The sequence below is a fragment of the Rosa rugosa genome, chromosome 1 (assembly GCF_958449725.1).
Source record: "Rosa rugosa chromosome 1, drRosRugo1.1, whole genome shotgun sequence".
NCBI classification, from domain to species: domain Eukaryota; kingdom Viridiplantae; phylum Streptophyta; class Magnoliopsida; order Rosales; family Rosaceae; genus Rosa; species Rosa rugosa.
This window is the reverse complement of record NC_084820.1, coordinates 63,163,179-63,175,702: the sequence shown is the minus strand read 5'-3', so window position 1 is coordinate 63,175,702 and position 12,524 is coordinate 63,163,179. Positions and strand designations below refer to the sequence as shown.

The following is a 12,524-nucleotide window of genomic DNA, read 5'->3' as shown; positions in this document are numbered from 1 at the left end:
AGGATCTACGGCCCGAGATGCCCCCAGAGAAAGAAGCTCGTGGCGGGAAAGTCTGTGATGTTCCTCAGGCCGTCGAGTCCGGTATCTGACTCGCCCGATCCGATAATCGATCTGTTTAGTAGTGACATTCTTGCTGCACATTGATGATAAAATTGAATCGTTTTGGACATGTTGTAGATTAATTAAAGTCTATCGGTAGGCGATGTATGATGCTTTGGTGGAGAATTTTCTTAGATACGACTGCGATTATTAATAAAATTTACCAAAATGTTCTGTAACTGATGCGTTTTTTTTTTTTTTTTTTTTTTTCAGTTGTTAATTTTTGATCTTGGTGGATGCGAATGTTCCATAACAGATGTGAATGTTAGTGTTTAATTTCTGATTTTGGTACTGCATTAGGATTTTTGAACTGTTTGATAGTATGAAATCATTATGTGGAAAACTTATTTTGACACAGCTGAATTAATAAATTAGAGTTTGAGTTTGTAACTGATGTGTTGTTCAAAGATTAATTTCTGATTTGGCACTACACCGTGGTGCTTTAGCTGCTTGATATTATGAACTGCTTTTGTTCTTGTTATGGGGAAACTAATAAAAGTGTGACCTTTGACCTAGTTATTGCTCTTGTTTATGCTGAAATTTGAGTTTTGTCTGCGGGTAGTAATAGAATCTCACGGATGGTACTTTGGTGGAGAATTTCTTAGATACAACTGAGATTATGAATGAAATATACCAAAATGTTCTGTAACTGATGCATTTTCCCAAATACTAAATTCTAGTTTTGGTACCAAGTTGAGTTGCGTTTAACATTTTGATACTACGATTTAATCTTGTGCACACTTCAATATGACACCGGTTATATACTTATGAATAAGATTTAGCCAAATAATCTATAACGGATGCATTTTTCAATGTTTAGTTTCTGATTTTGGCACTGCATTAGGATTGTGCTTTGAATGGTTTTATATTATGGACTCATTGTGACGAAAATTTATTAGACACCTGAGACTATTAAGTATGAACAGAGTTTAACTTATGGTTTTACGACTGATGCATTTGATTCCTGATTTTGGCACTACGTTGGGATGTGTAGCTGCTTGATAATTGATATTGTGAATTCATTTTGGCTTTGATAATGTCCTGTTTTCCATGGTTGGCTTTTCATCATGTAGCAATCTAAATAGGAAGTACTGACAAAAGAAAGAGGGTAGTAGCTCATTTACCATAGTCCAGTTTCTCTTGCTGGTACTGAATGTTTGCAACTTTGCATCTTGGTAGTAGCTCATGCTTACTTTCAGCTCATCACTGCTTTTCCTTTCCTGTAGGCTTGTAGTTGTAGTTAAACTTTTGTCAGTAGGTGGTTTTTGACTCTGGAGAATTTTCCTGGTTATTCAACTAAAAGCTCAAGAATGAAGAATGTAGTAGCTCCATACTTTCTGATTGACATGTGTTTTAGCTGGTATAATCTTATGGCTTTCTCCCATTCATTATTCATTAGTGACAGGTTGATAATGTTGTGCTTTAATTACTTCAAGTTTGACTGTTGACGTCTTAATTATTCATACTTCTGTCATTCTTCTGTAATGAGCTGTGAGCAGTTACATTCTAACAGTCAAGATAGGTAGTACAACATTCTAACAGTCAAGATAGATAGTATTGAAAGCTACTGCTACAGAAAGAGTGCGTTGTTGTTCACTTCAATGCCTCACTGACTTTTTAACAGCTCATTTACAAAATTACGTGCGTTTACTTATGAATTCTTCTTGCCGGTGGGTGGTAAATATTCATCTTCGCTTGCATTTTCTTGTTATATTGTAGAGTTTCTTGCTTGGTGTTTGTTTGTTTGGTGATTCTTGGTCAGCTTCTTGCTCATGCTCAAATGCATATAACTTGCAGGTTGATTTCTTGCATGTGTAAAGAACTGCATTTGTTTGTGATAGTGGATCAAGTTTGCATCCATGTTTGGATTTTAAGAATGATTTGGATTGCATGATTTGTCTTTGCAGTGATTGAAATTTTATTTGGAGTGGAACTTATCAGATGCTCATGTAGATGATTGAGCTTCGTGTTGCAGACCCCATTTACCAAGGTTGCTTTGTATTTCTTCTTTTTACTGCTGAGGAAAAGGAAATTACATCAAACATTTCTGACAAAATGAGCAAAAGATATAATAAAAAATTTCCCTTACATACCATTTGAAATTATCACATGACACATGAGAATAAACTTTACGGTTTTTTTTTCTTTGAGAATATAAACTTTTTTTTTACAAGCTTAATGCCAAGTTTATTTAACCCCAGGTTCCTTTGAGTAATACACCTACATGTCTCATACATATTTTCTTGTATCACCGACCTAAAGCTATTTGAGGCCTTTTGATGTGCTTAAACTATCTCCAATGGATGTGTCAATTGACAGATGACAATTTCTAACGGTAAGTTTGACAAAAATGAAAGTTTAACCCATATGTTAAAGCTGAGGTGGAAATAACAGATGAATGAGATCTGTTATATTTGACATAGCAGTGTAGCATCTGTCATTTATTTTCTTGAATTGTTTATAAATGGGACCCGCGCACATTCAAACTCTTTAGGCATTCTTTATAATTTGTTTATTACATTTAATGATAACTTTTGTTGAAAATAATAAAAAAAGGAAAAGATAACGGAATGAAATGAAATATGGGATGGGGGGGGGGGGGGGGGGATAATTTGCAAATTGACAATCTGCTACGTAAGCTGTCAAACGAATGCACAATAATATTTTGGTCTTTCATTTTATGAGTCATAACATGTTTTAGTTTAGTTCTTTTGTATGAACTTGTTGATCTAGATACACACTCCTCTCGTTGGAGAGTGGAGACTAAATGACTAATCCATCCAATTAGAGAGGATAACCGTGATTCACTCATTCTACTTGTTTAGTGTTTTTTTCGGTCAGTTGTGCTCAATAATCTTACAATCTAATTCAATGGTAAAAGAAAGATTGGGCAAAATATATAAGATCGATTGAATTTTATTTAATTATCGAAAAACACAATTTTCATTAATAAACTGAAAAAATAAATTTAAAAAACGACTAGACGACGTCGTATATGTTAATAGCAAAGGCCAATTCTTGTTCACTCTCCGCATCAAATTCTCACTACCTGTCACAGATGAGTGAGAAGCGGTGCGTAGCTATTAAGCAGAACTATTAGACTTCCGTTTGGTCTCTCAGAGTGAACAAACCACACCATCAATCAATGGCTGAACCCAAAACCAAATACGATCGTCAGCTCAGGTACTCTCTCTCTCTCTCTCTCTCTTCTCTCCGTTCTGCTCTTCACCATTCTCACGGCTCTGCTCTCCTTCGAGCTTTCCCGTTCGTTTTCGCCGTAAAAAATTCATATCTGTTTGCCCTAAGGTTTTGACTCCGGTTAATTTTGCAGAATCTGGGGCGAGCAAGGCCAAACAGCGCTCGAGAAAGCCAGCGTTTGCTTACTCAATTGCGGCCCTACTGGCTCCGAAACCCTCAAGAACCTCGTTCTCGGTGGCGTCGGAAGCATCACCGTCATTGATGGATCTAAAGTCGAATCCGGCGACCTTGGAAACAACTTTATGGGTGTGTTACTTGTGAGTGCCTTTTTTTTTTTTTTGGCTCTCAGTGTGGAATTTTCTTATGTGTTGCTTTTGTTTTTTGGTAGTTGATGAATCGAGCGTCGGGCAATCGAAGGCGAAATGTGTGTGTCAATTTCTTCAGGAGCTCAATGATGCTGTTAAGGCTAAGTTTATAGAGGAGTATCCAGAGGCTTTGATTCAGACCAACCCCTCCTTCTTTTCTCAGTTTACCTTGGTTGTGGCCACTCAGGTATGGAGTAGCGTTGCTGCTTGAGTTTTCGTTGCGAAAGTAGATTGTGGATGCATTGTCTTCTAATTGTTTGTCCTCTTTTTGTTTAATTTAGTGTTGCATTCCTGGTTTGCATTGGTTTTGATTGTTAGCATCTGACTTTTTGTATGTGTGTGGATCAGTTTGGTTACTCATATGCTTCGCACGCTATTCTTTATTGTAAAACCTGCCTCTATACTTATCTCTGACTGTTTTTGGATGGAGGTTTGCTTTAGTTTTATTTGTTCACTTCCAATGCTTTTATTTCTTCTCATGCACTAGATAGAGTATGTATTGAAATCTCGGTTTTTAATTCCTCTTGTTGTTTAATCATATTTCTTAATTTCTGTTGCCGCACTTGTTAAAGCAATATCTTTGACTGCCTTTTGTTAATTGCATGATCAGCTGGTGGAAGATTCAATGGTGAAGCTCGACAGAATATGTAGGGATGCCAATGTGCTATTGATCTTTGCTCGCTCTTATGGCCTCACTGGGCTTGTCCGTATCAGTTTGAAGGTAACGTGTTGAAATTTTTTGCCCTATCTTGTTATTCTGGAAATTGAGGATAAAATTGCTATATTATATTAAAGAGATAATGGACACTGTGAGGGATGACAAAATAAACAGTTCAATGATAATAAACAGGTTCCTGATTGATTACTTCACAGCTTATGGTTGGTTAGCTAAATAACAAAGTACTTATATTAATGCAGTATTGATTTTATAAAGTTATAGGTATAAGTCCTTTTCTTTGAATCTAAACAGTGATATGTTCTCCATTTTCTCTATGGCTTTCTGGGGGCAGGAACATACTGTGATTGAGTCCAAGCCTGAACATTTCCTGGATGACCTTCGTTTGAATAATCCATGGCCTGAGCTTAGAGGGTACAGAGTTCTATTTTCATGTTCTTATCTAAGACATTTTCAATGTCAGTCACTTTTGGATTTCTGATAAATAAGTATTTGCATCTTGTCTTCCTTAATTGGTTTCAGCCAGTATAAAATGATAACTGTTATTCTTATGTCGTAGCCCAGAATGTTTTATTGGCTGATAACATACATGTTTTATTTAGTTTCCATTCTGATTTTTTACTTTTCATTGACAATAGGTTTGCGGAGACCATTGATCTAGATGTGTCAGATCCTGTTGCCCACAAACACACGCCATATGTTGTCATTCTTGTCAAGATGGCACAGGAGTGGGCTAAAAGTCACGGTGGTAAACTTCCAACAACTAGGGAAGAGAAAAAAGAGTTCAAGGTTTACCTTCTTGATTTGTATATTATATGTTCACTTTAATAGCTATTTTGAGCAATCGTTTAATTGCTGTTTAGCAACGTGATTTTTCTTTTTGTGATCATGAATTTATTAGGAGCTTATCAAAGCTAGGATGACTGCAATTGATGAAGATAACTACAGAGAAGCTATTGAGAACTCCTTTAAAGTCTTCACTCCTCGAGGAATCAGTGAGTATATATTATTCAAGCATTGGTTGAAATTGTGAGATTATTTTCAATTGAAGAGGCTGTTGCAAATGGAAATTTGCAAGATAGGATAATTACGTCACTAAAATTATGCAATGACATTGTTTCGTCACGTTAGGAAAAATTCTAAAATTAGTATTTGCTTAACTAAGCTACAAAACTCAATCAGTGCACCTGCATAGATGCAGTGTGGGTGTCATGCTTGGTCAATAATTGCTCACTCCTTTGGGGTTGGTATTGGCTTTATGGTTTTGCTCACACTTCTTTGGAGTTTACAGTCATAACCTGTGTTTCAGCCTCGAATTCTTATGTGTGAATATCAGTCCCCATTGAGCAGGTGATTGATATTTCTTACTTTATGTCTCAGGTCCAGAGTTGCAACAGATAATAAGTGACAGCCGTTCTGAAATTGATTCCAGTTCATCAGACTTTTGGGTGATGGTGGCGGCATTGAAGGTTTGTGAAACCAAGATTCAATCTGCGCCAACTGGATATAGCGTGCATAAGTTAGATATGTATATCTTAGTGAGAGTGTTTTTTATCACATAACATTATACACTTCTTCTACAGTCTCTCCAACAGATATCCTTATGATAAGTCATGAATTGATTGATAACCCTTAGGTTTCTTTAGAGACAAGTGTCAGGCCTGTCATTTTGACTGTGAAACTGTAGTTTCAAAATGGTTCAATGTTCTTAGTTCTCAGTGTAAGGTTGTTTAACTTTGATGCATTGATAAGAAAAAGTAAAACCTAGTGTTAATGGCTTAACTCATATTTTTTTGTTTTTGCATACCAAGTTTTTAGTTCTAGTCCTACGTTTTCAACATGATCGATGTAAATACAGAACTCAATGCTCAGAGTTCAAGCATGTTGTCTAATTTGAGTGGTCTAGGGAGGGACCACCTGAGTAAGCTGACTAGGAGTCTTAGCTTTAACAAGGCCCTTAGAGATTTCTGCCATTTTCTTTGGATGCATGAAGATTGCAAAAGTTGCTATTTTTGTTATGTTATCAAATAATCGGATGCTCATATTTATCTAGTCAAATTCTATACAATCCATATCACTATTCATTTATTAAGTGGTATAATCAGAAATTTTCACTTTACAGGAATTCCTAGCAAATGAAGGTGGTGGTGAGGCACCCCTCGAGGGATCGATACCAGATATGACATCTTCAACTGAGTTAGTGATTGACATCGCCAGAATTTCATGTTTCTCTTTTGTGCTTCAAAAAGTAGTTTATTGATATGAGTGCTTTATCTACTCCCTTGCAGGCACTATGTAGCCTTACAGAAAATCTACCAAGCCAAGGCTGAGGCTGATTTTCTAGTTATTGACCAAAGGGTTAGGAGTCTTTTAAAGAAAATTGGTAGAGATCCTAGTAGCATCTCAAAGGCAACTGTTAAAAGTTTCTGCAAGAATGCAAGAAAACTCAAAGTAAGTGTGTGGGCTTTTCTAGTGTCATTTACTTGTATTCAGTAGTACTGCAATGAATTAGTTTAAACATAGATGGGGAACCACTCAGGTGGATAAAGTCCAAATTTCAGAGAATGTTGGATTACCTTTTCTTGAAAAGTTTACTTTTCTGTGAACTGAAAATTTCACAAATTTCACAGATTCGAGTACTTTATAAAAACATTATTCACCCTATCATAACTTTTGTGTCTCTGGATTCTGATTTATAGTAAGGTTATTGTTGAATTAGTTTATAGGTATCTCTCTCCAAGAAGTATCTTTTAGTTAAGAATGCTGTTTTAGTGTATAGCTACAAATTGAAATTAGGGCTCAATATTGTGGTCTTTCAGAAAAATTTATATAAAGCTCTTCGTGTTTGCCTACTTGATTTCAATTGACTAATATTTACTTTTAGGTTTGCCGGTACCGCCCCATTGAAGATGAGTTCAGTTCTCCAATCCTACCAGACTTACAGAAGTATCTAACAGATGAGGATTACAGGTACAGTTACAGAAGTATTACTGTAGTTGCCCTTGGTATATTTTCTTGCGTGTCAAACTCAATCAAGGTCTCAGAATCATTGTACAGTTTTAGTGAATTTTGCAGTTAGTTAAGAAAATGATACTTGCATGGTCAGCTCTTGTTCCATTAGGAAATTTCCTACTGTCGAGTTGAAGAACTGTATGTGTTAGATTTTCCGGTAATATATATTATGCTAACAGAAACATATACTTTTTCTCCCCCCCTAAATAGATGTCCTACATTTTGGATGAGAAATAATTTTTTGCATCCTGAATTCAACACCAAATAGAAAAAAAAATATAAAAAAATGTACAAAACCACATAGCTAGAAGCCTTTTCTCTGTGCTTTAAGTTCTCACCATTTTCTTGTTATTTGTATAACAGTGTAGCTGGTGGGTTTTACATTTTGCTTAGAGCTGTTGATCGGTTTGCCGCTAACTATAACAGTTTCCCCGGAAAATTTGAAGGGTAACTCCTCATACTGTTTATGGTCATATGCTGTACAAATGTGTAATAGTGCACTGATTCTGCATGCTCACTTTACGTATAGTGTGATGGATGAGGACATATCTAGGTTAAAGACAACAGCTGTTGGCCTTCTTAGTGATCTGGGTTGCAATGGCGTAACATTGACAGAAGACCTTATCAATGAGATGTGCCGATTTGGTGCTGCAGAGCTCCATGCAGTTGCTGCTTTCATCGGAGGAATTGCATCTCAGGAAGTGATTAAGGTTTGTGTAATTCTAGCTCTTTTGTTTGCCTTTTTCCCTTCTTTTCAAATAATATAAGAATGGCAACAATGTGGTGGTTGCCATATAATTATTTGGCCAAATATTGTGCTCATATATTGTAGCTATCTGAATTGATTTTCCTCAAGCTGTGTCCTAATACTATTTTAATAACATTTCTTTAAACACTTTACTGACAGCTTATAACGAGACAATTTGTACCCTTGTCTGGGACTTTCATCTTCAATGGCATCGACCACAAGTCTCAATTGTTGGCACTGTAGCGGGTTTCTGAGGCCAAAGTTGGGTATAAAATGACTCTCAAGTTTCACCTTGATAAAGATTGATATCTGCTGATATTCATAATTTTCGTTGGGGAACATACTAACCTCTGTTTTTCATTTGCAGATTACCTCGATGATTAGGAGCAGCCATTTTGTCTTGACTGCATTTTTACATATTTTGTGGCACATTTTGAATGGAGGATATATCTTGCTATTGGTGAGGGGTGCACGATTTGATGTTCTGCTACACTTTTCACTATCCTGAATGAAAGAGGAGTATATAGAGGGAAACATGTAACCAAAAAGAGAGAAGAAAGTAGCTCGTAGTGGACTTTTAAGTTCATTTTATAAGATTGAACTTCTAGTAATTTCCATTTTCCATCTTTCTCCTGTTTATTGGTCTGAGATGGTTTTGTAGTTAGGCATTTGAATATTGACTTGATATTTTTCTCGCCATTTTTGACGAGTCCAGTACATTAGCTGGTAAGGTAGCACAATATTTGATGAAATATTCAAGTCTTTCTATGATATAGTGATGGCTGCCCTTGTTGGTCACGAAAACATGACCATCTCACTGTAGCCATATGGTCGCTGCACCAAACTTAGAGGTCCTTTATGATTAACCAAAAACTCTAGGATGGTTCGCATCTCCGACCCTGTGGTTAACAGCCACATGGGGCACGCTCTCACAAGCTGAGCTATTCTAGCTTTGTTGGCTATTCAAAATTAGATAAAATATTTATTAGGATATTCCAAATTCAAGTTTGTATAATGTTGAATTCTTCAAGGGAAAAGCAATGAATTCTCCATTGAATATGATTGGCATGAACAGCATGCAATGCTGTCTGCAACTGCACCATTGATTCAAAAACTTGAAGTAACAGCAGAAGCTTTACTCCATATTGTTGTTGCTCATGTAAGGTATACTTTTCAATACATCAGTAGACATATAAGGATTTTGTGCGATTCAAATAATCGAAATTGGAAATTGATAAATTTAACATTACTCATATATTTTTAGAGTATTAGAAGGTACCGTGAAAAAAATTAACCCAATCTGCAGTTATTTTGACATCAAATAAAGCGGTCAACCATTTATACACTTATACTTCCTTAAAGGGAGCTAAACCACGAGGAGATAAACTTTCAAATTTTTTTTGAAAGGGGGTTAAGAGCCCCATCAGATGTTATTATTGATGGAATTATTATACCGCGAGGGGGACGTGGTGCCTAAACCTCGAGTATGATTACATGCATCTGCAAAGAGAACATCCTCAATAATAGAGGGAGTCTCTTCAATCCAAACATCATCAAAATAAGATAAACTAGCAAGGTGTGCTAAACGGTGAGCAACACTATTTGCTTCACGTAAAATACCCACAAGAGTGTGAAAGCTGACAAATCCTAAGTCAGTGGCAGAGCCGCAAAAAATCTAAAAGGATGGCAAAACCGTCTTTTCAATTCTTCAGAAACTGTAGCATTATGAACAATGTACAGTGGAACTCACGTTTAGTATATAGTAAATACTAGCAAATTGACCCACGCGATGCTGCGGGTATCTATAATACTCGCAATCTAAAAAACATCGGCGCTACTTAGAATATGATTTGTTTTGTTGTTAATAATAGATAAGCAACAAATGAGATACAATAAAAAATAATTTTTTTTCCACAATTTGTAGAAATTTACAAATGCAAAACATAATTGTTCTACCTTAAAAAAATAAAAAAAATGAAATGATGTGATAGAATTGTAATTTCAAACAAACTGATGTGGCAGAATTGTGTAAAGAGAAAAAAAAAAACAAAAAACCTGAAGGTTAAGGTAGGATTGTAATTTCAGTCAAAATCTGGGGGCAAAATCGTCTTTTTGTGTGAATGGTGAAGAAACCCCCAACCATAAATTAGGGAAAAAAGAAGAAGGGCAAAACTGTCTTTTCACTCCTTATGATCAGTGGCACAGGCTATAGTATATTTAGAATGTGAGTGAGATTAATTATATAATTTTTTCATTTTTATTTTTCAATAAACTAGAAATTGCCATAACAGTAACATGCGAAACGCACTAAAAAACAAACAAAACGATCTCAATTTACTAAACCTTCAAAACGTACATGAAAACCAACTACAATTTCTATCTTTGGATAACAAAACAGATCCTTTAGGGAATTAACACGAACAAAAAGCTCTGGAATTAACATAACAAAAAGCAAATAAATCACTCCTTATACGGCTTATAGACCTGCTCCTTAGAGTGTGTTTGGATGAGGGAAAAAATGATGAAATTTAATTGAAAGTGAGGATTTCATAATTCCTAAAACCCAATTCTCTCGTTTGACATTATCAGATTTGAAATTTTAAATTTATTTGTAGAAAAAAAAGAAGGAATTCATTTTTTAAATTCCCCAATTCAATTTCTACCAAAATAGATGTCATTTACGAATTCCTTTGCAGTATTCAATTTTTATTTCCAAAACAAGGCTTTTTTTCTATTTTATTTTTTTATTTGTTTTAAGCTTTCTTAATTTATTACACATTTCAAATTCTAAATAGTATATATCCAAACAATAGAAATTGCATCATTTATAAATTTCTATGGATTTTATACTTTTATCATCCAAACGCACCCTTAATGTAACTGAATATTCCCTCAAAATCGGAGTACATGTTCTTCATGAGAGGAAGATTGAGGAGACGAACGAATCACGGTGATGTAGCCAGAATGTCCTTCGCCTCACATCCAGAAACTCCGGTCTTCAACAACATGACCATGGCGTGAGTTAGACGGCAGAAGGAGTAGCCATTGATAACAATAGAACTACCGGGACCTTTCTCGACGGAGACCCAAGCAACGGTGCCGATGTTTGGCACGACGCTAGTGCTGCTCGAGGTAAAATTCTCCGGCATCGCGATGACACCTTCGCCAAAGGCCAGCAGATTCTCGAGCCTCCACCCGACATAGCGAACCTTCTTGATCGAGAAAGAAAGGGTCATTATGAGTGCAAGCGACTTGGGCATAAAGTAGCTCAGCTCTTCCTCATCGAAAATCGACGAGGACTTCGAGGAGGAGCAGAAAACTCGGTGGGTTTGTGGCTGGAGTCTTGAGGTGGTTGTTGCTGGAGGGTAATAGAGGGAAAAACAGGCGGCAGAAGGGCTGGGGCTACGGTGGAGCGGCCAAGTGGAAAGGATGGGGAGGAGTAGTGGCGGAGGGGAAGGGGTTGGGTGGCAGTCAAGGTGCGGGTAACGAAGAATGTGGGTTGGGTTGGCATTTTAGATTTCAGGGAGGAAATGGCAGGTGAGTCTGCAAAGGTGAGAGGTTGAGTACAGTGGGTAGTGGGTACGTACGGGAGGGAGAGGGATTTTATAAGCAAATTAATTTTGACAAAGCAATTTGCTGCTTCAGCATTGAACGGAGCTCATTCGCATCACCGTAGGATATAGGGATATTTATATCTCCGTTCAATGATTGAATGTTGTAGGGATATTTACCTGCCGGTTTGTATGGGATACATGAGGGGGTCACAAATTTGCTCGTGACCGTGGGTGGTTCGTTTGAGAATTTTGCGGGTCATGCACAATCAGCCCATTTTTTGTTAGCTTCTATACGCCTAAAGGCTAAAGCTCAGAGGATTAGGTCCCACGCAGTGGCGGATCCAAAAGAATTTTATATGGCAGCAAAATTAAAGCTATGTCTTTATCTGCCGTAAGACCATCTCCAACCGTCTTGTCAAATGACAAGGTGGAAACTCAATGATAACAAAAAAGATGAAAACGCTCCAACAGATATGTCAAATCCTATGTGGATTTGACATTCCAATTCTCACAAATCTATCAAATTGTTTTTTTTCATTTTTTAGTACCTTGAGTCCTTCTCTTCTTCTCCCTCTTCAATATTCTCTCTTCTCTCTTCTCTCTTTCTTCCTACCCAGATCTGTTCTTAGAATCTGGGCATCTGTTGATGATAAAAAAAAGTCGAATATTTTCCTGCAGACCAACACCCAAGCTGGGACCTCAGAGCAAATTTCTGCAATTTCGACTTTTTCAGTTCAAGCTTTTGACCTTTTGTGTTCCCCTTTGGAACAATTTATCGAGATTTCAACCAGATCTGGGTGTCAATCGTTCTCTCCAAATTTTTGCTCACTCTACCAAGCAGATCATCTCAGATTCTCTTCTATGACTCCCGA

The 12,524-nt window shown here is 36.7% G+C and overlaps 1 protein-coding gene across 2 annotated transcripts; it reads left to right on the top strand.

Annotated features, from left to right (window-relative positions):
- Nucleotides 1-3,134: 3,134 nt before the first annotated feature.
- Nucleotides 3,135-8,869, top strand: LOC133726029 (NEDD8-activating enzyme E1 regulatory subunit AXR1-like). 2 transcript variants are annotated; one of them, XM_062153477.1, is made up of 15 exons: nt 3,135-3,282; nt 3,431-3,603; nt 3,686-3,849; nt 4,273-4,383; nt 4,673-4,752; nt 4,977-5,127; nt 5,240-5,333; nt 5,719-5,807; nt 6,461-6,534; nt 6,627-6,789; nt 7,223-7,308; nt 7,714-7,797; nt 7,880-8,060; nt 8,258-8,359; nt 8,466-8,869. In XM_062153477.1, exons 1-14 carry the CDS (start codon nt 3,245-3,247, stop codon nt 8,339-8,341), a joined length of 1,572 nt encoding a protein of 523 aa, XP_062009461.1. In that variant the 5' UTR covers nt 3,135-3,244; the 3' UTR covers nt 8,342-8,359; nt 8,466-8,869. The 2 variants fall into 2 exon arrangements, with proteins under 2 accessions (XP_062009461.1, XP_062009460.1); XM_062153476.1 differs by having other exon boundaries at nt 8,258-8,364.
- The last annotated feature ends 3,655 nt before the right edge of the window (nt 8,870-12,524 follow it).

Excerpts from the sequence above, each read along its gene's own strand:
- LOC133726029 (XM_062153477.1), top strand. The coding sequence starts at position 3,245 with ATGGCTGAACCCAAAACCAAATACGATCGTCAGCTCAG. Across the intron at positions 5,128-5,239 it reads AAGAGAAAAAAGAGTTCAAG|GAGCTTATCAAAGCTAGGAT; the intron begins GTTTACCTTCTT and ends TGAATTTATTAG. Across the intron at positions 6,535-6,626 it reads GATATGACATCTTCAACTGA|GCACTATGTAGCCTTACAGA; the intron begins GTTAGTGATTGA and ends ACTCCCTTGCAG.